The sequence below is a fragment of the Eleginops maclovinus genome, chromosome 12 (assembly GCF_036324505.1).
Source record: "Eleginops maclovinus isolate JMC-PN-2008 ecotype Puerto Natales chromosome 12, JC_Emac_rtc_rv5, whole genome shotgun sequence".
NCBI lineage: Eukaryota > Metazoa > Chordata > Actinopteri > Perciformes > Eleginopidae > Eleginops > Eleginops maclovinus.
This window is the reverse complement of record NC_086360.1, coordinates 1,097,611-1,122,932: the sequence shown is the minus strand read 5'-3', so window position 1 is coordinate 1,122,932 and position 25,322 is coordinate 1,097,611. Positions and strand designations below refer to the sequence as shown.

Genomic DNA, 25,322 nt, shown 5'->3' with positions numbered 1-25,322 from the left:
ACCTGAGGAAGCATTATGTTGGCCAGAAACACGCTGAGGCAGGAACAAGCATGTGTTGTGATCTTAGATAAGAATGATACATACTGCAAACTGGTCACATCCAAACATTTACATCCACAGATTTATAAAGATTTCAATGCATACAGTATGTACATAATTTTATATAAATAGACATGTGGAATGTATTCAATTTACATTAGCAAAGGCAGGTAAAGGTAGAGCATGTCCTCCGGTCATCATTTACATAGCATTCACTTATTTTATCACATTGTTATATTATTTAAATGGACAACTATAGCCTAAATGAGAGGTCTAAGTGGTAGGTGGGCCTCCACACATTTGCAGCTCAGGCTCAGTGACTGGATGTGAAAAAAGATGTCATAGAACAGCATTTGTATGATGTGTTTAAAGAGAAAGATCACAGATGCAGTAGACTTTTACAGTTTTTCCTTCTTTCCCAAAGTCAAAATCTGATGAATAAATACTTTGGAAATACCGTTTTAGATAATTAACGAAGTCTGAAGTGAACGAGTGTGTGGGCACCTTTTCCTAAGCCTTCTCTGAGTTGAGGCACAGAGTCTCACACTTTCAAAATTCCACCTCAAAATTATTCCAATTGGTTGTTTCAGTGTAGGACAGTGAGAGTGTAGGACAATGAGAGTGTAGGACAGTGTGAGTTTAGGACAGTGAGAGTGTAGGACAGTGAGAGAGTGTAGGACAGTGAAAGTTTAGGACAGTGAGAGTGTGGGACAGTGAGAGTGTAAGACAGTGTGAGTTTAGGACAGTGAGAGTGTAAGACAGTGAGAGTTTAGGACAGTGAGAGTGTAGGCCAGTGAGAGTGTAAGACAGTGAGAGTTTAGGACAGTGAGAGTGTAGGACAGTGAGTTTAGGACAGTGAGAGTGTAGGACAGTGAGAGTGTAGGACAGTGAGAGTGTAGGACAGTGAGTTTAGGACAGTGAGAGTGTAGGACAGTGAGAGTGTAGGACAGTGAGAGTGTAGGACAGTGAGTTTAGGACAGTGAGAGTGTAGGACAGTGAGTTTAGGACAGTGAGAGTGTAGGACAGTGAGTTTAGGACAGTGAGAGTATAGGACAGTGAGAGTGTAGGACAGTGAGTTTAGGACAGTGAGAGTGTAGGACAGTGAGTTTAGGACAGTGAGAGTGTAGGACAGTGAGAGTGTAGGACAGTGAGAGTGTAGGACAGTGAGAGTGTAGGACAGTGAGAGTTTAGGAAAGTGAGAGTGTAGGACAGTGAGTTTAGGAAAGTGAGAGTGTAGGACAGTGAGTTTAGGACAGTGAGAGTTTAGGACAGTGAGAGTGTAGGACAGTGAGTTTAGGACAGTGAGAGTGTAGGACAGTGTGTGCAGGCAGCAAATTGGAGCAAAAGCTGTGTTTCGAATGACAGTGTAAAGAAATAAAAAGCAAATGTGCTTTTACAGAGAAATGAAAGCAAGGACGTTTCATTAAAAGATAAATGCCCAACTTACTTTTGAATTGATACAAAAAAACGTTAATCATAATTAATCCTCGCTCACAACTTGGTAAACATGTCAGTGTTAGAACATTGGGTGTGCCATTTGACAGATAGTCTGGGTTCCCTTATTTGTGCAAGTTGTAAAGTAAAGTAGTCTTTTAAGAATTGTATGCCTTTTCCATTCGACCAGATACACACATTCCTATAGTGAATATATAAAATGATTTGCTGCTATTCCAGCAAGGAGAACGCAGGATGACACTTTGAGAAGCCTCAATTTCTAAATGTAGATACATTTAGATCCTTTGACAGAATTGTTAACTATTTGTCAATTTGGCAGGTATTATTAAATGATGATACTGAAACCAAATCAGCTTGGGTCACCTGTGCCAGTCGTTTAATGACATTCTCATTGAGAAGCCCTCTGTGATTTATACTTAAAGGAGAACCATGTGAGCGTTAGAAATGAATGCTGCATCACTCGTCCAGTAAAGAAGTCACAATGTTCTTCTGTTCTGACAACAGATGTGACTGTGTAGTATTGTTAAAATGATCTAAGATAACAGTCAAGTCAGTCTGTCAGCTCTTCCAAAACTTTCTCACTTCCTGACATGCTAACCACTGTGATGTTTGTCACAGAGAGAAAACATCAGACTTCATGTAGACACTTAGAACCCCAGAATGAGTGATGTGTGTTTACTCTCTGTAACATATTGCCACAGATCCATCTGCCCCGACAGTTGAGAAGGAAATAATGTCATTTAAAAATCAACTGATTAAGAAGATGCTGTGCAGCCCTTCTCTTTCCCACCGGAGCAGAATAACAGTCCTTCCCTCACAGAGCCAGAAAACCCAGAGAGGCTGTTCAGAGTTTAAAGCTAGAGCCGGCCCAGTTATGGGAGCCCCAGCAGCAGCTTTTCCCTCCTTCAGTTTCTTTCTCTCCACCGCTTCAATTCTTGCTGCTGCCACTCAGCTCCAATGAGTGGCAGAGCCTGAGATTGAAGGCCGCATGGCACCCTTTGGAGAAGGCTTGGATCCAAACCAGGACATCTAGAACATTTAACACAGCAGATAAGAATTCAAAGTTTAATCAACCAAACCACTGCACAGACAGGTGTTTGAAGCCTTAAGAGTGAAGACCAACCTTGTACTCCAGAGTTTGTTTCAACATGTCCTCTTCCTCACGAGTGAAGTTCAGCAGCACAGACACAGCACGTATTAAATGGAATGCCTGGCAGAGCAAGACACAGAGATTCAGTCTTGGTAACAGAACCAGGGTCAGTCAGTTGACAAACAGCTTCTCAGCTTGTCTCTTTGTGTCAGCCTACCTACCTCAGCCTCTCTACAGGACATAAACTTCAGTACGACGTGTTTGAGATACTCAAAGTTGATTTCTCTTGAGTCGTTGAGGTCTGATGTGTTGGTCACCGTGGTGTTGGAGGTGGGGGGGCTAAGCGTGGATGCTGGTGGCGGCTCTGGATAAACCCTCTCTGGTTTGTCGGCCCGGCTTTCTGGAAACTTCTCCTTACCTTCGGCTTCTGACTCAGGCTTTAGCTTCTACAGAGCACAACAAATAAACACTGGTCATTCAGAAAGTATCCATTTTCATATGAGTTACACTGAAATCCTTTAAACCCATTTTACCCTCATAAATCCACTTCAAAACCCCATCAGGAAAAAGTCAGAACAGGATTACAGATGGATTGGGCATAAAACCAGGCTCTGGCTGGGCTACATTCAGAACTGTCCTTAAGCCACTCTGGGTCGTCTGCAGATCATGACGTGTGTATGTTTTGACAATATATAAAGGACAGGCTGGACTGGCCACAGAGGCAAGTGAGAAATATAATACATTCTGCTGATTTCTTTTCTGAGTCTGGTTATAACGTTTTTCTTTCTTGTGTGTATGACTGAAGAACAAGTGGAGAAAAAGCCATAACAAAGACACATCTGGTATGTTACAAAACAACATATAGATGTTAATTGTGTTTAGAGTGCTTGGAGACATACCAAGTTAGTAGAAAAACTATCCAGAAAAAAAAAACCCTTGCCAAAACCTTGTTTCCCAAACTGTTTTCACAGATGATATTTTTTGAAAAAATGAGAAAGATTATCTTGGAAAAACCTTTTTTGAACCTGGATAAGAGAGAGCAGAAGTCCCGAGAGGCAACTGAGAACGATACACATCTTCACAGTCGGCAGACATATTGTGAAAAGGAAACAGCTAAGAAGACCTTCAGTGTCTCACCAGTTCCTTCTGCAGCGTCCTCTTCAGTTCTGCCAGTCTCTGCTGCAGCTGCTTGATGGTCTGCAACACAATGACAGTGTGTTTCATGTGTGGGGATGTCTGCGTCTGCAGGTTTCATTCTGAAAAACTGATTCAAGCTGGAAGAACAGCGTGGGGTAAAAAGATAACCAACCCTGTTCTTGTCAGTGAGCTGCTGCTCCAGGTCTTTGTTGACCTTCTGGATGTGATCCAGGTCATCCACCGTCACACTGCCGTTCTGATCCTCCTCACACACCTCGGGGCTGTGGAGCTGCTCTGTCAATGTTTCCACCTCCACTTCCAAGAACGAGATCTGAGCAACAGAAGGCAAACCACACTGAGCACTGTCCTGAGTATTAAGTTTCAAATACTTTTACTGCACTTCATTTTGAAATTAAGTATTGTACTTCTCCAGCCACTACACTACATAGTTACTAGATACTTCGGAGATTCAGAATAATACAAACATAAATCAGCTGCTTAGATTGAAGATTCAGGCTTTATTGTGATATGCACGGTAGCTACAGTGTGCTTTTTATTATGATGTATTATAATGGATTAAGACACCCAAAAGTATAAAACATTATTTAAGTTAGCTCCACCTTACACATTAATGCATCACTTATTATAGTCCCACAATAAAACACATTTGGCATAATGTGTACTTTTAGTTTTAGTTGTTCAAGTATAATGTGATGCTAATACATTGTTACTTCTACTTAAGTAATTTCTTAATTTCTCCACTATGGTTAAATACTTACTCAAGTAAAATATCTGTGTACCTCTTCCACCCCTGCAATGACCTCTTTGGAGATAACGTAGCATATAAAAAGCTTATCATATGTGATAATCTCAATGTAAAAAGGGTAAGCTGACGGTGGCACATTCAAAGAGAATGTGATAAATACAGGTATGAAAAACTAAGTGTGAAATCAACATTATTTTTACACTTAAACTTTTCTCTTGATGGAATAGTTTGGATATTTTGTGCGCCAACAACATTGTCTTTTATGCTAAGTGCATATTGTGTGTGAACTAATAGCAAGCCTCATAAACTGTGGAGTATCAAGGTAAAACTAAAAGGCCAACTGTAGAGAGTTCAGCTGAACTGTTCTTCACAGTCGCTGAAGTTAATGGGAATACCGATAGGAAAAGGGACAAAAGTAAAACTCCCCTCTTACGTGCTAGAAAACTAACAAGGTCAAGTGTCCGTCAATGTAATGCCATAGACACGTGTACGGAAAACGTGTGCAGAAACAAATGTGAAAAATGGGTTACAACAAAGAATCGGGACGTGGTTTATCATCCTTCACCTAGGTCAACCAAGGAACAACAAGGCTGAGATTTCCTCCAACAATGTGCCATGCAAGAGTATGAATGCATGTGGGTATGTGTGACGCTGTGTGTGACGCTGTGTGTGACGCTGTGTGTGACGCTGTGTGTGACGCTGTGTGTAGGTGCTGACCCGGGCTTGGCAGGTATCAAGGTGCTGCGTCTGGCTGAGCAGCTCCTCCCTCAGACTGCTGAGCTGGGAGTCTTTGTCCAGCTCCATCTGCTCCAATTGCACCCGCTGCTGCTCCAGTTCTGCCTGCAGCTGCACCAGGGAGGCCTGCCGACACTGCACCTCTGCAACACACGCAACAACCATCAATGATGAAACAGTTGGAACATTTAGGATTTATTTAAAAGAAACATTTAAAATCCCAAACTTGAAATATACATCTGTTTTATGATGACAAACCTGCAGAGCGACTGGCAACCTAAAGCCAACAATGATACAACTGTTGGTAAGTTCACTTCTAAGAGGCTTGGGCAACTCCCAGGTAAAGCATTTCAACCTAAAAAGCCTGGACCACTGCTCTTAGACCAACGATGCTTAGAAGTATTCACAGCTCCACTAGTGTTTTTCAGTTTGTCAGGTTGGAAAAGAAACAGCTTTGAGAACATCATGTAATCTCTCTCAAGAAAGCCCCACTTTTCAGTTCATTTAGAGTGAAATGCATATTACAGTGAAATCAGATTAGAATGTTTCTGAAGGGGAACTGCAGCCACAAAACCTGCCTGGATCACTGGACACCCATCCCCTCTGTTCTTCGATGTTAGAAAAGTCCAGTTCTTACATTTTAGTTTTCCAATGGAATCTTTTGCCAGCGCAAAGATAACTTTGTCAGTTCCCCCGTTCAGAAACATAGACAGTTTTGCTGTCTCACATTCTCATCTACTGCAGGTAATACACTGACCATGAATACGTACCTCATACAACGGAACCACAAAAACATCCAAATGAACCCTTTAAACTCAATGTGGTAGCACAGGAACTTCAGGTGGAAATGTTTTTTAAGTATGTGAAGTGTGTGTGTGTGTGTGTGTGTGTGTGTGTGTGTGTGTGTGTGTGTGTGTGTGTGTGTGTGTGTGTGTGTGTGTGTGTGTGTGTGTGTGTGTGTGTGTGTGTACGCACCATTCTGAAGTGTTTCGATGTCTTCTTCTTTCAGTGATAGCTTCTTTTTGACAGTGGACAGCTCCTGCAGTGAGCTCTGCAGGGATGTGGTCAGCTGTCCAGCCTGACACCGAGCAAAGGAAACACTTTTCATTACACTGCACATGCTTTCACACTCACACTCAGAGAGACACGCCGCTCTGCATTTCTTTTACATTGTCTTACACTCTGTAATAACCCGATAAGATTCAGTCAACTGAAAACGGTGACTGCTGGTCAGGTTTGTGAATTTTCCGTGTGTTTCTTACAGACCTGTGTTTGCAGCTCCTCCTTCTGTCTTCTGCTGTCTTCCAGAGCTTTGGCGATTTCTGTGCTCACCGTTTGCCGACTGTTGAGCTCTGCCTGAGGGACAGAGGCAAGACGTGAGGACTACAAACACACTCTGCTCTCCTTTATGAAATCAGTCTTTACAACTTTACATTTGCAGTGGATCTGACCATCCTGCTGAACGTCACAAAGTACTAGGAGGGCACAATGTGGATAAAATAACTCATTGTGACTTCTTGGCTGATATTAAATTGCAATATGCTTCATGATTGTACTCTGCTCTGCTTGTGGATGTGCTTTTATTGTATTTTTATTGAATGTGCTAATTTTCAAATGTAATTATATTCTTTGTTTGCACTTTAAACTGATTTCTAGTAACTGCACACTTTTTAAATGTATTTTATATTATTTATTTGGGGTTTTTTTGCATTATTTTTTAATCTGCCATGTCTTATGTTGGGAAGTTCAGTTGTGTTTGTGTAATCAATGTATGTGAAAAATCAATAAATACATGTTTTATAAAAATATGCTTCATGATAGTGAAGGGATTTATACTTTTTTTAATCAAAATGATCATTATAATTGGAAAATATACTAAATGATTATGTTTAGTTAGTTGTAGAATATGAATTGTAGGCCGGTATATCTCTGCAGCTCCAGATTCCTTCATTCAAATGGTATTTATACACAATTTAAGCCAAATGTGGTGCGATCAATATGAATATTGCACTAGTCCATATATAAGTACTAACAATAAGATAAGAAGACATTCTTATATAGCTTAAATATAGCTTTTGGGTTTGTAATATGGCTGTTAGAAAAGCTGTATGACATTATGTGAAGGCGGTACAAAATTTGTAGCTTTATGGGTTTACATAGTTTTCTGATCAAAAATCTTTGTGTAACTTTTGGATCCAGTTCAGTACTGAACACCTGGGATAGAGTTTGATAGATCTCTGACCAGTACTGATGAATGAGAGAGGCTTCAGTATGTTGGCATTCATCACAGGAGGGACTAACTTCAGGATACATTTGGGATAGATCGTGTTTTGAAACATGAGCTCTATGTACTACATGCTTTTAAATGACATTGTCAATAGCTGTTTTTAAAAACAGTGGGTTGAATCACTGTCTATTGCTTATTAACAAGCAAGACTCACCATAGCCAAGTCCTGGAGAACGGTTACCAACCCGAGTTTGCAGGTCTGGCTTGGTGGTCTGTCATACTCCCTTGCTCTGGAGAAACTTACCTTTATGCTTAAGGGTAAATATTCTACCTTTGAAAAGGATTTGGAACAACCTTTCTATTATTTCTCGAGGGGGAGAAAGCCACAGCAACCTTTTTATACATTTGCGATATCATGTGTAAGCCTATAAGTCTCTTATTTTGTTGATTTGATTGTAAAAACATGCAGATATATTTCCTTTGAAACATGTAATGGGACCTTTGAAGGAAGATGCCCTGATGTGTACCCGCTGTCTATCTTGCTTTTTGCTTGTTCTTCTTTTATTTATGTTGTTTATGATAAATGCAATGAGTGAACATTTTCAATAAAAAACACTTGATAAAAAAACAAACTGTGAATATGAATTATGGAAAGCTTTGTGTATGTAGGGGATCTCACCCTGCACTGTTCCAGCTCCTCAGTCCGCTGACTCAGACTGCAGGTGGCCTCGTCCCTCTGAGTGTCCAGTTCAGCCTAACACAGGAGCAAGGGAGCAACAGCTGTGTTTATATTAAGATGGTATCCATTAAACAATGTCTCTCAGGGGAACAGCATGACCACTGCATAGTGTCACATATTACAAATACATCTTTGCAGAATGAAAAGAGAACAGAGGGGGCAGAACATACCAGCCTGTCCTGCAGCAGCTGTCTGTCTGTCTGCAGGGAGCTGATGCTCTGCTGCAGGCGACCGGCCATCTCCTCACTCTGCTGCTGCAGCAAACACACCTGCTGATCCAGAAAGGCCTTCTCTGCACTCCACTCCCCCTGCTGATCACAACAAACATAAAAAATGAATAGTTAAACAAAAGCATCTGAAAACCCACTTTGAAATTTGATTTCCAACCCATTGGAAATCCATATCTATTTATTTTTTGTGTGCACATAAACAGTGAAAATATTTACTAATACATAGTGTGACAGCACAACCGTAATGGTTATATTCATACAGTGCATCCGGAAAAAATGAAGAGACCACTCCAAATGTGTCTTAAATCTTTATCTCTACATGTATGGCAGCCATTCCAGTGTCTGTTGAATTCCAACAGTCAGTGTAAAAAATAATTTACCTCAAAGACAAATCTATAAATAATAAAACAAGAGAAAATGATAATGCTGAAGTGGTCTCTTAACTTTTTCCGGGGCTGTATATACTGTATATATAAATCAGTTTATTGAATATGTTTTCAATAAATTGATTTTCCGATCAGAATACCTGCGTTAAAACAGAGAACTTTATGGATTGACATTATTTATTATTTTTATAACAAGATGACAAAGTACAGCATTTTGTAAATAATAAAATATTATTGTAATAATTAATATAATATTTTAATTTAACCATTTATTGACCTTAAACTTTGCATTTATAGTTCCCAATTATTCTATTTTCGGTGGAGCGAGCTCTACTTGTTAACTATCCTGAGGCAGTTTGCTGAGAATTAAACCCCAGAGCAACCAAAGGATTTTTAACCTCGGGTAAAAGTCTGCCTACAGTCATTTCTGGAATGGTGTAAAGACTCTTGATAGTTGTGCTTCTCACCAGTTTCTCCATGTGCTGCTGTTTCTCTGTGATCTGACGCTCTGCACTCCTCACTCTGTCACTGCTCTCCACCACTCTCTGTTCCAGATCAGCTATCTGAAACAAAAAGTTGTACAATGATTATTTATAGTATTCTATACGTGAGCAACATCAGCAGCCATTCAACATACATCAATGTATTTCCTATCAAGGTCAGGACCCATGTACTACTACTATATCTTATAAAGTGAGAGAAGTGTTTCACTCTCTTTCATGTATACTTCCTCTGCTCCCCACTACTATGTGATGTTGTTAATGAACAATGCTTTAAGGGATCAGGAAGATGAAATATGTAAATTAGTAAAGTTTTGATCTGTCACCGTGACAGTAATGTGTGCTTACCTGTGTGTCTGTTCTCTCTCTGTAGGCTCTGGAGGAGTCGTCCTTGTGCCGGAGAAGGGTCTGCAGCTCAGTGATGTTGCAGTTCAGTTTGGATACCTGGATCAGAACACACAGCATACACGGATTTATTACTTTCAATGTGAAAGGTTTTCCTTTGACAACCTTTGTGTTAGAGCTGTGTTAGAGATTATTAAATAACTTATTTAATAATATATATTTGTGTGCATGTCTGTGTGCCCTTATATAGCGGGGCAATCACACACGGCTGGTGACCTTAGACGGGAGCCAGTATAATCTTTTTGATCGTGCTCTTTTTGTAATTGTTTGGACACGAGGACATACCATTTATTTTACATTAAAACAAGAAAGCCTATGTTCGTTTGTATGCCGGATCAACAAAATAAATCTTATTCAACACGATGATCTCGGTATGTGTTTTTTGGGAACAAAGAGAGGCGATCCCCCTAATTTGAAAAGAAAGGACAAAAACGCCACGACACTTTGCATGAAAGTTGCAACAGCTTTGTCATAGTTAACCTTGAGCTTGTGATCAGAAATGAATAAACAGTAAAATAGGCAAATGTTTGTTGGTACCCATGTCTGCTAATTTAGCACAATGAGTAAATATTATATCAGTCATCATTCAAATAAGAGCAAAGAATCATACAGTGGTATGCAAAAGTTTGGGCACCCCTTAGGAAAACCACTGCATCAGTTTGTCACTTGCTGAGCTTTTGAAGCAGCAACTTCATTTTAACATATGTTATACCTTATGGTAACAGAAACATCTCAGTAGTGAAATAACTTTTATTGGTCAAACAGAAACATGTTTATGTGCATTCAAACAAAAATAGGCATGTGCATAAATTTGGGCACCCCTAAGAAATAATTCCATTAATATTTAGTATTGCCTCCTTTTGCTGCAATAACGGCCTGTAGACGCCTCCTGTAGCCACAGACAAGTCCCTTAAGCCTGGCAGGTGGTATTTTGGCCCATTCTTCCACACAAAACGTCTCCAGTTCAGTCAGGTTTCTTGGCCTCCGTGCATGGACAGCCTTCTTCAAATAAATCCATACATTTTCAATGATGTTAAGGTCTGGGGACTGGGATGGCCATTCCAGAACATTGTACCTGTGCTTCTGCATGAATTCCTTGGTGGATTTTGATCGGTGCTTAGGATCATTGTCCTGCTGAAAAATCCAACCCCGGCGTAGCTTCAACTTTGTGACTGACTCTAGAACATTCTTGTCAAGAATCTCCTGGTACTGTAAGGAATTCATGTGGCCCTCAACTTTAACAAGTTTTCCAGTACCTGTGCTAGCCACACAGCCCCATAACATGATAGATCCTCCACCAAATTTTACAGTGGGCAACAAGTTCTTTTCATTGAATGCAGTGTGTTTTTTTCGCCATGCATACCTGTTCATGTTATGACCAAATAACTCAATCTTGGTCTCATCTGACCACAGTATTTTGTTCCAAAATGCTTCTGGCTTGTCCAGATGTGCTTTTGCATACCTCATGCGACTCTTCTTGTGATTAACACTCAGGAAAGGCTTTTTGCACATCACCCTTCCAATGAGCTCTTCCTGGTGCAAAGTACGCTGGATTGTGGAACGGTGAACAACTACACCATCAGCAGCCAGATGTTGTTGTAGTTCTCTGGAGGTGGTCTGTGGCTTCTCTGTGACCATTTTCACCATCCTTCGCCTGTGCCTTTCCCCTATTTTTGTCGGCCTACCACATCTTTCCTTGACACGGACTGTTCCTGTGGCCTTCCATTTCACAACTACGTTTCTGACTGTGGAGACAGACAGTTTAAACCTGTCAGATAATTTTTTGTACCCTTCTCCTAATTTATAATGTTGGATTATCTTAGCTTTCAGGTCAGTGGAGAGTTGTTTTGAGGTCCCCATCTTGCCACTCCCTAAGAAAGAACCTAGGCCAGGCACAGCCAGCTATTACCTATGTTAAATAGCCTTTTTCATGATTGGTTCCACCTGTCTTTGTAATTGAAGGTCTAATGAGCTAATCAAAGCAATTTTGTGCAGCAACCTGTCAGCTATAAATCCGTACAGGTGTTGAAATGAATGCTATTTATAAGGGTGCCCAAACTTTTGCACATCCCATTTTTTGCATTTTATTTTATTATAATAAAACTATGTAATGCTACCCTAAGAATTTTGGTCTGGAAAACACTAAAACGTCTACATCTTTGTAGGAAAACAAATGTTGTTGCTGTGATCTTCTATTATAAAGGAAAAGCAAATTGTCATGAAATCTCAGAGGGGTGCCCAAACTTTTGCATACCACTGTATTTGCATCAGATTTCCCTTAGGGAGTGTTAGGAGAACAGTGGGTTACCTGTGTCTCCAGAGCACTCACAGTGTCAGCGTGGTTTGTCCGGACTAACAGCAGCTGTGCTCTCGTCTCCTCCAGACTCTGTTCCAGGCCACACTTCTGAAAGACAAGAACTGGACTGGTAAATGGTCTGGTTTCCAAATCCAATTTTTTTTTCCCTCTTTAGGACAGAAAAAGGATTTTGTATACTGAAAATATTTCAGATTCATTCCCTAATAAAGGGACAGGGCATAATCAGAATGAAATGTAAGGTGAGCTCAAAATGATATTCTTCTATAGAGATTAAATAAAAAGACCAACAACAACCACATCTAAGTTCTGAATATATTTAGACCTTATTTAAGATTTGTTTACAGTTTTGCAATACTTTAAGCTATGAACAATACATGCTAGTTTTCATCTTGAGGATGTTGTTCACCTCCTGGAGAAACTCCTGCAGATGCTCGTCCTGGCTCAGGTTCCCCTGGAGCCGCCTCTCAAGAGACGTCACTTTCTTCTGAAGGTCCGCTAACAAGCGCTCCTTGTCCTCCTCTGTTACAGCAGCCTGTGGATGCCATGGGAAAATATAAATATCCAAAGTTTTACTTGAATTGTTAATATTGTTATTTTATACACCTGATAAGCTATTAGTAACTAATCTGTCATGCACCCTTGTGTTTACTGTCTGCTCAAAGAGAGAAATAATAATCCTGATTGCCCAGCCTTGATCACACTCTCAAACCTGACAAGATTTTCATTCCTTAAAGGGATAGTCCGGTGAAAATTGACCCCAAGGTCTTCTTCTGCATGAAAATTTATCAAGTAAGCCCTCCAGAGAGTTTTTTTCATTCATCAACCAGTACTGAGCTTGCCCGGAAAAACCGGGGGCAACGCTAATAGCCCAAATAGCTTACAGTGCATTTGATCGGGGCAGTGCGCAGAACGCTTCCAAAACAGCATTTTTTAACCACTAATATTGCTCGAAATAGCACCAAACCTCTACAGTAGCATGACTAGGGTCCCTACACATAACACGGAGCACCAACAACGTAGTTTGCAAACCCGAAGTCTATTAAAAAGAGCTGTTTTACAAGACTCACCAACTGCCCCCCATACCAGCTCCTCTCCAAGGAAAGTCCGCACAAGTCGATTATTGAATGCCCCGGAGTTCAGTTCAAGGAGGAATGTTTGGAATGTATAATTCCATGGAAATTCATGTTTAGTGAGTGTTGACACGGAAATGAAAGGAGTTGCCTGTAACTTACATGCAACTCCTTTCATTGGAATTATACATTCCAAAGCATTCCTCCTTGAACTGAACTCCGGTGCATTCGATAATCGACTTCTGCGCACTGCCCTGATCGAATGCACTGTAAGCTATTTGGGCTATTAGCGTTACTCCCGGTTTTTCCGGGAAAGCTCAATACTGGTTGATGAATGAAAAAAACTCTCTGGAGGGCTTACTTGATCAGTTTCCATGCAGAAAAAGACCCTGGGGTCAATTTTCACCGGACTATCCCTTTAAGCCCGGATCATACTTCTGCATTAAATCTGTGCCACAACTGATGTACCCTAAACCATTGCCTGTGTTACACCTCCTCAGAAATGTAAATGCATATTGCAGTGACACAAATTGTTGTAAATCTGAATATTATGGATATCTTGCATTGGCGGGGTAAAGGGACCCCTAGGGGTACTTGATGGGATTGCAGCAGGGTGCGTAGAAAGATTAGGGATTGCAATATGTTTCCACCTAACTATTATTTTTTAAATCAATGTTCATAAAACTGCCCCCAGAACCATCAAAGCCAATGAAAGACAAGCACACTCAAGTGTCTCATTAAAAACTGTAGTCTTAACAAAAGATGTTGAAACTGCTAGAAGTGAGTCTTAATATTATTATTTTTATGTGAAGTTTAAATGCTTTTGTGTTAATGGGGAGGTATACAAATCATTTTCTATTAAGTAGCAGTTGGGTTGAAAGCTAAAATGTAGGCGAATCGTCACAGATGAGTGAGGGGTTCTAGAATAGAGACCAGCTCCAGGGGTACACAAGACAAAAACAGTTGGGAACCACTGTTTCAGATGATGCACATGAATGCTTCTGACCTTCTGTTGTTGCAACTTCAGGGCATCATGCTCAGTCTGCAGTTCATGGAGGGACCTCTCTAAAGTGGACACCATACCCTGTGACTGAAAAACAAACATCTCGCAAACTTCTCCCATTCACAGACAGCTGCATGGAACGTCATTTCGGCAGGAGTACCATTGAGAAGTTAAGTAAAGAAGTAGGGGAGTGAAGCGTGTGTTCAGGCCTGACCTTGTGGAAGTCTTCAGAGACCCGCTGGAGGACGGCCTGCAGCTCAGTCAGCTTCTGATCTGCCTCCTCTCTGAGCAGCAGCAGCTCCTCTCTGTGCACAGACAAGCCCTTTGTGTTCTTTCACTCAAACCAACAACAAAAACTAATGTAGACTTAAAAAGAGAGGACATTAGTATACAGGGGACATAACGGTGACACGATTGAGGTCTAAAAGGTTTCTTGAATATGATATCATCCACTTTTGGGAATTATTATTATTAAAGGGCAGAGACCAGTTGCACAACAGGGGTGGGGAATATGGCCAACACCCTCTATCACAGTTTATGTCATTTTCTTTCACGGTTAAAGGTATGTATCAAATAAAGTAACTATTCTGTCAATTGGTTTGAAAAAAAAACATACAATACACATTTGATTATTTTTTTGCATCATCATCAAGACTCAAAGCAGTAAACAAAAAGAAGTGTTTTACTTTTAAACTGTATATTGTGATTTTTCTGATTGTATGTTTTTTTGTTTCCTTTCTTTGTTAACTTTAAAGTTAGTCCCCAGCAGTTCCACTGGGGATTTCTCTGCCTGGGAAAGTTTAGCTATCTGATAGCACAGCTGATTCAGAAGATTTACCAAGAAGCCAAAATAAAGGAGCATAAAAATCCCATCACTCCTGCTGCATCCCTTCTTACCGCTCTATCTCCAGCTCAGTGTTGATTCTGCAGCTCTCGTCATGCTGCCGTTCCAGAGTCTGGAGTTTCCCTCTGACCTCAGACAGCCCTCGCTTTGCTGACTGAACTTCAGCCTCCTTCTGCTGGAGCTCCTGGTCCTTCCGGCTGAGCTGCTCCTCCTTCTTCAGCAACTGATAGACATACATGGTAAACAAATCATAATCTAAGAACATACATGCCCAAAATGAGTGCTGATATGAACCCAGGTGAAAATGACACCTGAACAAACACAGAGACTCTCACTTTTAAACCATAGTTCTTCCAATGACAGTAAATCCTTTCAGTTTCAAAGTTCCCATTTAATAGCTAACGGCATCTCTGCTTTGAAGCTGCGCTCTTATACTGCAGATATGTATATTTAAGCCTCTTTGAGCAATAGGAAAAGCGGTATATATAACTTATGTATTATTATTATTTAAAAAAGAAGTCATTGTAGACTCTTGGTCTAAAGTGTTGCAATATTTCAACTGTAATTTGTAATATATTGTGGAACAGTCTAAATGATCTACACCTTTTTATATTGAGTATTCTTGTGGTTGATGCCCTTTATACTGTAGATATGTATATAGACTTGCTGCTGTTTATTGTTTTTATTGAGGTACTTTTATTGTATTGTGTTTATATTTTCTTCCACCTTTATATATTTGAAGGCCTGTGCACATTTGCTGCAACTAAATAATTTCTAATGTTTGGATCATTGAATTATCGATACATTTTACTGTATGGTATTGCTGTAAATCCATCCATCCAGCTTCACATGTACGCACCATGTGTTTAACTTTAGCCAGCTCCTGCTGCTGAAAGCCCTCCAGTTCATCCAGGTCATCCCTTTTCTGGAAGAGTGCTAAGCTTTGCTCCATCATCTCCTCTAGCCGGGCTGACAGGGAAGCTTTCTCCTAAACAAACACAACAGTTATACCAATTTATGGTACACGTGCATTGTTCATTTTGAGGGTATGAGCAGGTTCCAAGGCCTAAGCCCCTGGAGAAATAAGCCCCTTACACCCACTAACATCTGGCTTTTGATTCTGCAGAGGAAAAGTGAACATTCTGCATTCAATCCTGACTCTGCAGGAGTATTTATCTGATCAGCAGTGAAAGAAACAAGACACCGGGTGGACTCACTGGTGTTTGCCACTTTCTGGACATGTAGCTCTGTGAAGTGCTTTGAATTGATTTTACAGTGGATACAGAAAAAACTGGTATTTGGAGCATTATTATAATTAAAACATGTACAAAACAGTAACCATACCTTGCTGATTTGATTATTTTGAATAAATTAACTTTTATTTACACTCAACAGAAACCAAACAGACCCATTGAAACCTCTTTTGTTAGTCTTTCCACTGCTCTGACAAACACCAACTCTGGTTTGAAAGTGTCTAATAGAACGTGACCCACCATAAAAAAAACAGATATGCATGCTGGTCTACTGGTTCTGGGAAAGGAGTCTATCCCCTCTTCGACTGGTGTCTCTGTTTTTGAAATATGCATACATGTGCTCATTTTGGTGGAAAAGGGAATGTGTGCTTTAATACCTGTAGTTCAGTTTGGTTTCAACCAATTAATAATATTTAAAAAATGTTTTCCCTTCAGCTGTGGTCACTCCTTTTACATACTTCTATAGACAGAGTAGGACACGAGCAGAACAAACTCTTGGTTTCACTTCTTTTTGCTTTCTAACATATAAAGGGACAATCCCTATAATCACTGGGTGACATGCATACTCTATGCCATGGGTGTAACTTTAAAAAATCATACATTCACTATGATAAAATCCTGTGTCCAGTCTGGAACTAGATTTCCAAACAGTTATAATAAACAGTTTATGATTTGAAAGTCATTATTATAGAATTAAAAACGCACCTTTTCCAAATCAGTCATCTTCTCCATCCATTCCTGCAGGTGAAACATATAGAGAGTGATGATTAGACATGCCATAAATCAGGACTGTGCATTAAGTGAAGCAGGGGTGGTATTTACTTCATCCTTCTTCTCCAGAGCTAGAGCCATCCCCTCTGCCATTTTGGCTCTGGTGGCCTGGTGAGTCTCATTCTGGTCTTGAAGTTTCTTTATGGAAGCTGGGCAGTGACAGTAAGAAAGAGAAACAGAAAGGGAAAGATGGGAACCATACAGAGAGTTGTGTATGAAGCCAAAGAGAACATACATTTGAAATAGCACAGACGGTGGCATTGTTAGTAGTTGTCAGATTAGGAAGTGTGTCAATCTCAAAAGCAAAGACAGGCAATAACAAGCAATGCTTAGCAGCTGACAAAAACTAAAAGCACAATTTATAACACTGCAATTATTGTGTGACCTCAGAAAAACACCCTGAGAAGTAGTAGCTGCACTTTTCATTCAAACTTAAAATACTTCATTACCAGATTGAACCAACAACAAACTCAAGATGTCACCTGATAACTAACCTCAATAATTAATAGTTCTTTACTCTGAGCTAAACCTTTAAAGTTTGCTCTTATGTCATTCAAATCCAAATGTGTTTGCCTTCAAAATTCAAAAATATTTTGGGAGAAGGGCAGACTTCTTGGCCTAAAAACTGGCACTAGGGAGGAGCATGGATTTGCTTGTAAATTTCCTGAAAACACTAAATGTCCACAGCATGCAGCTGGGTCGTACTGCTGCTACCACTCTGTCATTCCACAGTGCATCGGAAGACCTTCAGTAACGGAGCGTCCTCAAATCGGGATTCTCCTAACGTCGTCTCAAAGGAAAGGAACGCAGCTCTATATGTAGATAAATCAAGCACCATAAATGCACCGAAAACCTCTAAATTCAACCTCGGTGTCAAAAAATACCTACAGTATATTCTTAAACTGTTATCAAAAGTACATGCAATAGAAGTGTGTCCAACATACCAGAGTGGAACACAGCTTTAAGACAGGTTGTTAAACAAAGGATCTAATAGTCTAAATGCTGTTAATGCTCATCAGCGTTCCTACACATTAGGCCAGCTTTAAGCAGCAGGCAGTTCGGGTGGTTGTCATATCAGATGAAATCTAGGAAACCATTGTGTGAGGCAAATTGAGAGAAAGTGAGAACACCAACAAATGAAAAGAAAATGCTTTGATTACATTTTATCATATGTTAAGAAATAGTAGACATTTTAGATCAGAAGTAAAAGCATTCAGCGCTCCAAAAGCAAGCATATAAGCTGATTAGAGGTTCTGATCTGAAAGGCTCTATATGGCAGAAGCTGATGACAGGCTAAGTGATTGTTGGTAACAGCAGGCAGACAGAGGAGAGAGAGGAAGCTCATTGGAGGAGTAGAGGTACGTACAATCCTGTTGCCTTTCTAACGCAAATTCAAGCTTGTCCTGGGTCTTCTGCATAATTCGTAGCTGCTCAGCGTAGTCTAGTGTTGGGAGGTAGGGATGATGATGGGATGAGGTATCAACAGTGTCGCGCACACACACACACACACACACACACACACACACACACACACACACACACACACACACACACACACACACACACACACACACACACACACACACACACACACACACACACACACACACACACACACACACACACACACACACACACACACACACACACACACACACACACACACAGCAAAAGGAGAGGGAGAAAGCAAAAGGGAAAACATGATTGAGAAATAATGGAAGGGTAAACTATTAATGATTTTCTTATCTGAGAAAACCATGCTGTTTGAAAGGCTGTGTATGCGACCTTTAACCTTTACTTAGGGTACAAAGTCACATTGGCCACTCACAGGAAGAAGGGGTTATTAAGACCGAGTAAAGGAGAAGAAAACACCCTAAGCCTCAAATATGTCAGGAGAATGCACAGCAGTACATGATCATATCCATTCTGAGACATGAACATGCTCATCATCAGAAAAATACATTCTTCGTGCTGAATCCGGGTCATACGTTTTGATCATTAAAAAAAACAAAGATTTATTTGAAAGTTCAAGTGTTTATCCTGAACTTCAAAATACAATGATGTATTCAAACACAAAATAAGTATTTAAAATATTTTTTCAGGTTGAATATTATTTTGATTCAGTTGATTTTTGGAATAAAATATTTATTTTCATAATTCACTTTTATACATATTTTGATATCTGAATCCTTATTTTTTTCAGTTGCTGATTTTACGTTTTCAGATTCAAAACGAGTCTTTCAGTTTCAAATCTCGTTTTTTCAGGTTTCACATTTTGTTTCACCTTCAGATCTTTTTTTCACTTTCAGAAACAAAAAGATCTGAAAGCGAAACAAAAAGATCTGAAAGCGAAAAAAAAGATCTGAAAGCGAAAAAAAAAGATCTGAAAGCGAAAAAAAAAGATCTGAAAGCGAAAAACGATGTGGAGGCGAAAAAAAAAGTGAAACCTGAAAAAAGGAGTCTTGAGACTGAAAAAAATCAGGATTCAGATATCGGAATATGTATAAAAGTGAATTATGATAATAAATATTTTATTCCAAAAAATTGCTGAACTGGATCAAAATAATATTCAACCTGAAAAAATATTTGAAATAGTTGTTTTTTGTTAGAATACATCATTGTATTTTTCAGGATAAAAACTTGAACTTTCAAATAAATTGTATTTTTTTTGAATGATCAAAACCTATGACCCTGATTTAGCTCCATAGAAACTGAGTCTCAAATTTCTAACTTTGTGGCAAATTCAGATGATGGAGAGAGTAAATCAAAAAAGAATATACATTTACAAGATGCAGAAAAATTGTTCATGCTTCTTTTAAAATTTGATTGGACTATTGGGATGCATTTTGAGTAGAACTCCCTAAAAGTTATTTAACATGCTTCTAACAAAAACACATCTCTCCATCTTGGCCACACTACTCACAGTAGCCAACAATGATTTTTAGCATCCTTCTAAGTGGACACTAAACTTTGTTAATTTACTTTATAATTTTATATATGTAAAGCACTTCAAGCGGCATGTCTTGCATGAAAGGTGCTACACAAACAAAGTCAATTATTATTTGTATTATTATGAGACTCTGTCCTTCAGAGATAGCATTTTTTTCCTATAACTTCATCATCAAACAGCTATGATAGGATCTATGGCCGCAACACTGCTGCATGTTGGACTAACCTGATAGCTTGGCCTCCAGCTTGCGGATCTGATCATTCCTTCTGAGAAGCTGTGCAGGCAGGTCGTCCCTGGAGCTGCTGCCATCAGATGCCTACACACACACACACACAACACACAACACACACACACACACACACACACACACACACACACACACACACACACACACACACACACACACACACACACACACACACACACACACACACACACACACACACACACACACACACACACACACACAAAAAAAATCCAGTCAAAACCCCTCAAATCTGTCGGTAGCTTCACTCTACTGGCTACTTTATAATCTGGTGGTTGTTAGTCGGACATTTTCAGGAAGTCCACACATCAATCCAAAAGTGAATCATTGATGTCTCATATCAAGGTGTTCTGTACAATCCCACACAAATCCGGATCTGCAGAACTCAGACAACACCTCCGCAGATTTTAATACAAAAGAGATCTTTGTTTTCCTTAATAAATATTGTCCATCACATCACCAAAAAATGTAGGTTCTGCCGATTTTCATTCTGGATCATCGCTGGGAACTATTTAAAATATATCTCCAGAATTGGGTGTGAATACCAGGGTATTACTGCATGTCATATTTGGCTAGTCAGCTGCAGGTAATACTATGAAGTGGTTGCAGAAAGGAAACACCAGTCATGGTCACGCAAACCAGTCTGTCGAACTGAGGCCCCCCCCACTACTGTGTAGGCACTAGAAACACAGTGTTAGCTGGCAGCAGGCCTCCTCAGTGACTTCACTAAATTATTTAGCTAAGTGAAATTGAGTTGACTATACAGCCTCAGGAGGCTGGCCAGCCCTGTGACTGTGCCCTGCCGGGCTACCGCCACGAAAACAGGTCAATTTAGCATCCAAAAAGAACAACTCAGAAACTAAAGACAGGCAGGTCAGCTGTGTGTGTTCTGGTGTGACACGAGAAGTGAATCAACAGGGCTTCATGTTAGACTGGTTGGTTTGGGAATGAGTAACACCATATCCTGCCTACATGAAATGAACACAATGTCAGGCACACCCTGGCCCTGCCTACCTAGAACTACCTGACTTTGACTACTTCAAAAGCTGTCAGCCAGGGTTTCCATCATAGCACTGACATTCATTCCTGCAATATTCTATGAGTCTCCAAAACTACAGTGGCAAAAAAAGTATCTGAACCCTTTGTAAGGTCCTGGTTTAATGCATGAATTGGTCATTAAAATTGATCTGATCTTCACCAAAGTCACAAGGATAGACAAACACATTGTGCCTAAGCTATTAACACACAGATATTTATAATCTTTTATGTCTTGGAGGGAAAAGTAGGGGAACCTTTGATTTGTTATAACTGGTAATACCTCCTTCTGCAGTAAAAACCTAAAACAAGCGCTTCCAGTAGCTACGATCAGACCTGAAACACGGGGGATGGGGAAATGGAATGGAACCATTCGGACCAATTGGAACATTCTTCCTCACAGAACTGCTTCAGCTCAGCCATACTATCAGCATGTCTGGTCTGAACTGATCTTTTGAGGTCATTCCATTCGGACACCAGTCTGACTTTATCCTGGAGGATACCTTGATGAACTTCAGAATTCATTTTTCTTTTGGTGATGGCAAACTTTCCGAGTCATCAAAACAGCCCAGATCATGGTGATCCCTCCACTTCATTTTACACATAAATGTAGGTTATTGAAAAAGGGTTCACTTGTTCTTGTGACTGTTATTCAGAGTGAAGAATGGGAGAATATGTATGACAAGGCTTCATCCTTGATCACTATAATTTTTCAATGTATTTTCTATTACGGAAAATAAATATGTACTACTGTCCTGTTGAAAATACTCAATTACTTCTTTGAGAAGTTTCCGCTCTTTTTGTCACCCTGAGTATGGCAAAACTAATTGTAAACATTACAAAACAACTTTAAGGTTTTCCTTTTTGTAATTGCTGTGTTGATTTAGCATACTATATTAAATGATGTATTTAATCATTAAAAATGGTTCTGTGAACTGCACAGAGATGTGACACTGAGGACATGTGTTCATTTGGCAGTGGTGCTGCACATAAGAACAGGCCACAGAGGGGATTACTGCCGCTGGACCCCGGCCATCAGCATCAACAGAGTATAGACTGCTGGCCTTAATATCAAAGTGCTTTTTATGGTGGACATACAAAGCATCTACAAATATTAAGGGTGCTTTGTTCAGCAGGTTCTGTTTATCCACTCAAATAAACTCAATGTAATGCAGTTCAATGAAGGACCTTTTAGGCCACAATCCGATTATTTATTAGAGTTACTGACATTAATCAATTTGTTGAGAATAAAGTGATTTCATTCAACATAATACATTTTTTTATGGAAGATGCTGTGATCACTGCCATGTTTCACACATTATTTGTGAAGCAGAGGTGTGTTGATTGGCTACTATTCCTGCAGTTCATAGAAACCTTGACGTGTTATCAGATCAGGAATATGGAGATGTTTGTTTCACCTTTCAAAGCTCTGGCACTGAGGACAGATTTTAAAATAGCCGAGCAATGGTTTTCCAAGATGTGAGGAGTATAGTGTCAAAAAGCTTATTTTAAAAGGAAATAAAAAGGAACATCCTACAACTTTTAAAGGTTAAAGATATTAATATTTAATATGATACTACTCAACTGTGAAAGCAGCTGTTAAAAATGTTGGTGGATCTGGGGTACCGGCTGGTGTCATTAGGGAGACTACATATCAACAGGGGAATGGAGTTTGAAATGTGCATTATCAAAGAAGCTACCAAGTCACACTGTGGGAAATCAAATGTAGTCTTTTTGAAACTTGACCTCAGTGAGCTTGAGGGCCGAACACAGAAACAACTTTAACTATCACAAGAAGTTTATCATTTTGAGAAAATTGTTCTAACTCAAGTAGATGGTGGAGTCCACACCACAACTATGACGACAACAGCCAACAATGACGTTGGGATCACTTAAGAGCAATTTGAGGAAAATAAGAAACATTGAATTCAAATTGAATCCATCTGAAATTTAAATATATTCATACATCAGGGAGGGTTAGTTGATAGTCTTTGGATTAGTTAAATAATCTGGTGCTGAAAGACACACAGTTGCAGGACGAAGCATCGGTCAATCATAAACTTCAGTTTTTATTCGTATTATTTCCTTATCTTAATTTCTTTCTGATGGTAACGTACAGCAGTAACAGGACATTGATACTTATTATGGGGCCTCGGCATGTTTATCGTTACTCAGTGTTGATGCTTCCATCACAATGTTTATCGTGAAATAATACAAAAGAACACAAACATATTATATGGAAAGATTGATAATAACAGTTTGATTTTTCTCTAAGACAGTCAATAAATCATCCAGCAAGAACAAAGCTGTTTAGTTTCTTCTTGAGGAACAGGGCTAACCATTAAACACTTATTATGATTTTAGATTAACACTTAATAGTTAATTACTGAACTATCTTGTAAAGTGATAAAGTAGTCCCTAAAAGTTGTCCCTATATTCCGCTGTGGGTTGGAACACAAAGGTGTGACGGTGTTAGGCAAACACAATCTAATAAAGTATCCAAACAGTGGTCGATTAGCATCGAGAAGGGAGCAAACCATCTACAAAACATGAAAACATCTGATTGCATTAGAATAGTAACTTGTGATGAGTTGGTGAAGTACTTACAAAGTCATCCCCCGAGTCTGCCCCCACCGAGGTGATGGACTCCTTGCTGATGGTGCGCGGTATCCGAACACCACTCCGAGGTGCTGTGGCCGCCTCCTCTGCGATCTTCTTCTTCAACTTGGCAAACATGTCTGTCCTTTGAGTGTCTCTTTTTTGGTGCAATTTGCAGTTTCTGGAGAGAAAAGGACTTCCTGCGACACATGGAAGTTTATGGCTCCTTGTTCTGAAGGCTGAAACAGAGCTGCGTCCTTATACAGTACAACTTGAAGCAAGTTGATTCTGGTAATTCCATTCTGTTACAGCTAGGAAAAGAAAAAAGACACTTATCAAAATGTAGGAAACAGTCACATGTCACATTGTTTTAATGAGTCCAGCAACAAGATCATTCAAGAGCTTTTCTGAATCCGTTATTATCATTTTATAATTGACAGGCTGTTTGGGCAAAAATAATGAGAGAAAAAAGATGGAACATTTTGGTTGTTAAGTCTTTCTACTTTATAGGCCGTTTCTTACAAAAAAATGATAATGAGGTAATAAGTAAATAGTTTACTAGGATTTATTTTACTGCACTGGAAAATAGCCATGTTTGTCAAATTGGTATGTCACTCCAAATGTTTCTTAGGTCTTTATCTCTACATGTATGGCAGCCATTCCAATGTCTGTTGAATTCCAACACAGAAATGTTGTCAGTAGTTTATAGAATACAATACAAAAACATGATAAGCATATACCTCAAAGACATATCTATAATAGTAAGACCGGAGAAACTGATAATGCTGAAGTGGTCTCTAATTTTTTTCCGGAGCTGTAGCCTATGTCCCAAAGCTGTCCAAAAATGTGAAAATCATTTTCAACCTTCTGAATGCTTTCCATTCTGCACCAGAGACTCCAAAGGTCTGGGTTAAAATGCTTCTTCATAAGGTTGAGGAAATGATATTGTGGTGTAAGTATGCGATTCATCAAAAAGGATAGCATTAGGGAATAAAACAATATTTTGAGTTTATACTTATGTGTTTCCGTGTCAAAGCTACTGCGTATCCTTACTGACTCAACCTTCTAGCCAAAGTGATTTCACAAAACGCTGCAAAGCTGTCTGTGTTTTGTTAGTATTATTCCATTGGAAATGCACAATGACACTGTCAGACTGTGTTTTGACAGACAGCTAGCCAGCTAGCTCTTCTAGCCATAACAATAAGAGTCAACCTTACCACCACCGGGCGATGCTAGCTGTCGTTAGCTTGCTAGTCGCCTTTCTCTTACCATATTAACTTCAGTCCGTAGCGTTTTCAAATGTTCAATGAATGTACGTTCGCTTCTTTGCCGTATACACTTAACGAATAGCTATCCTTGTGACAGTCGATATGTGCTAGCTGACAAGCTAACTGCCGCTAGTTGGTGAGCTACACGTAATCATCCAAAACAGATGACTGCTGACGACACGACAGGGCCTCTGTTCATTGGCTACAGAGCTGAGAGGAATATAGGCGCATGTGCTCAT

The 25,322-nt window shown here is 39.7% G+C and overlaps 2 protein-coding genes across 8 annotated transcripts in view; both read right to left on the bottom strand.

The window, feature by feature from the left end:
* Nucleotides 1-25,322, bottom strand: part of LOC134873403 (large ribosomal subunit protein uL29-like) — an 87,476-nt gene that overhangs the window by 7,499 nt on the left and 54,655 nt on the right. The window lies entirely within an intron of this gene.
* golga1 (golgin A1) lies at nt 95-25,246 on the bottom strand. Of its 5 annotated transcripts, none has more exons than XM_063896960.1 (24): nt 25,085-25,246; nt 23,825-24,126; nt 20,143-20,233; nt 18,334-18,408; nt 17,019-17,116; nt 16,902-16,934; nt 15,803-15,931; nt 14,997-15,166; nt 14,314-14,404; nt 14,103-14,186; nt 12,433-12,558; nt 12,018-12,113; nt 9,653-9,748; nt 9,272-9,367; nt 8,359-8,499; nt 8,129-8,203; nt 6,489-6,578; nt 6,198-6,300; nt 5,205-5,365; nt 3,894-4,052; nt 3,722-3,781; nt 2,806-3,030; nt 2,618-2,704; nt 95-2,523 (listed from the first exon to the last, which is right to left on the bottom strand). In XM_063896960.1, exons 2-24 carry the CDS (start codon nt 23,951-23,953, stop codon nt 2,443-2,445), a joined length of 2,496 nt encoding a protein of 831 aa, XP_063753030.1. In that variant the 5' UTR covers nt 23,954-24,126; nt 25,085-25,246; the 3' UTR covers nt 95-2,442. The 5 variants fall into 5 exon arrangements, with proteins under 5 accessions (XP_063753030.1, XP_063753031.1, XP_063753033.1 ...); XM_063896961.1 differs by having other exon boundaries at nt 12,039-12,113; XM_063896963.1 differs by lacking the exon at nt 15,803-15,931.

Coding starts and splice junctions, on each gene's coding strand:
- golga1 (XM_063896960.1), bottom strand. CDS start 23,953: ATGTTTGCCAAGTTGAAGAAGAAGATCGCAGAGGAGGCGGCCACAGCA. Junction 12,559..14,102: donor TGAAGTTGCAACAACAGAAG/GTCAGAAGCATT, acceptor TGGCATCCACAG/GCTGCTGTAACAGAGGAGGA. Junction 2,524..2,617: donor AACAAACTCTGGAGTACAAG/GTTGGTCTTCAC, acceptor TAAATGTTCTAG/ATGTCCTGGTTTGGATCCAA.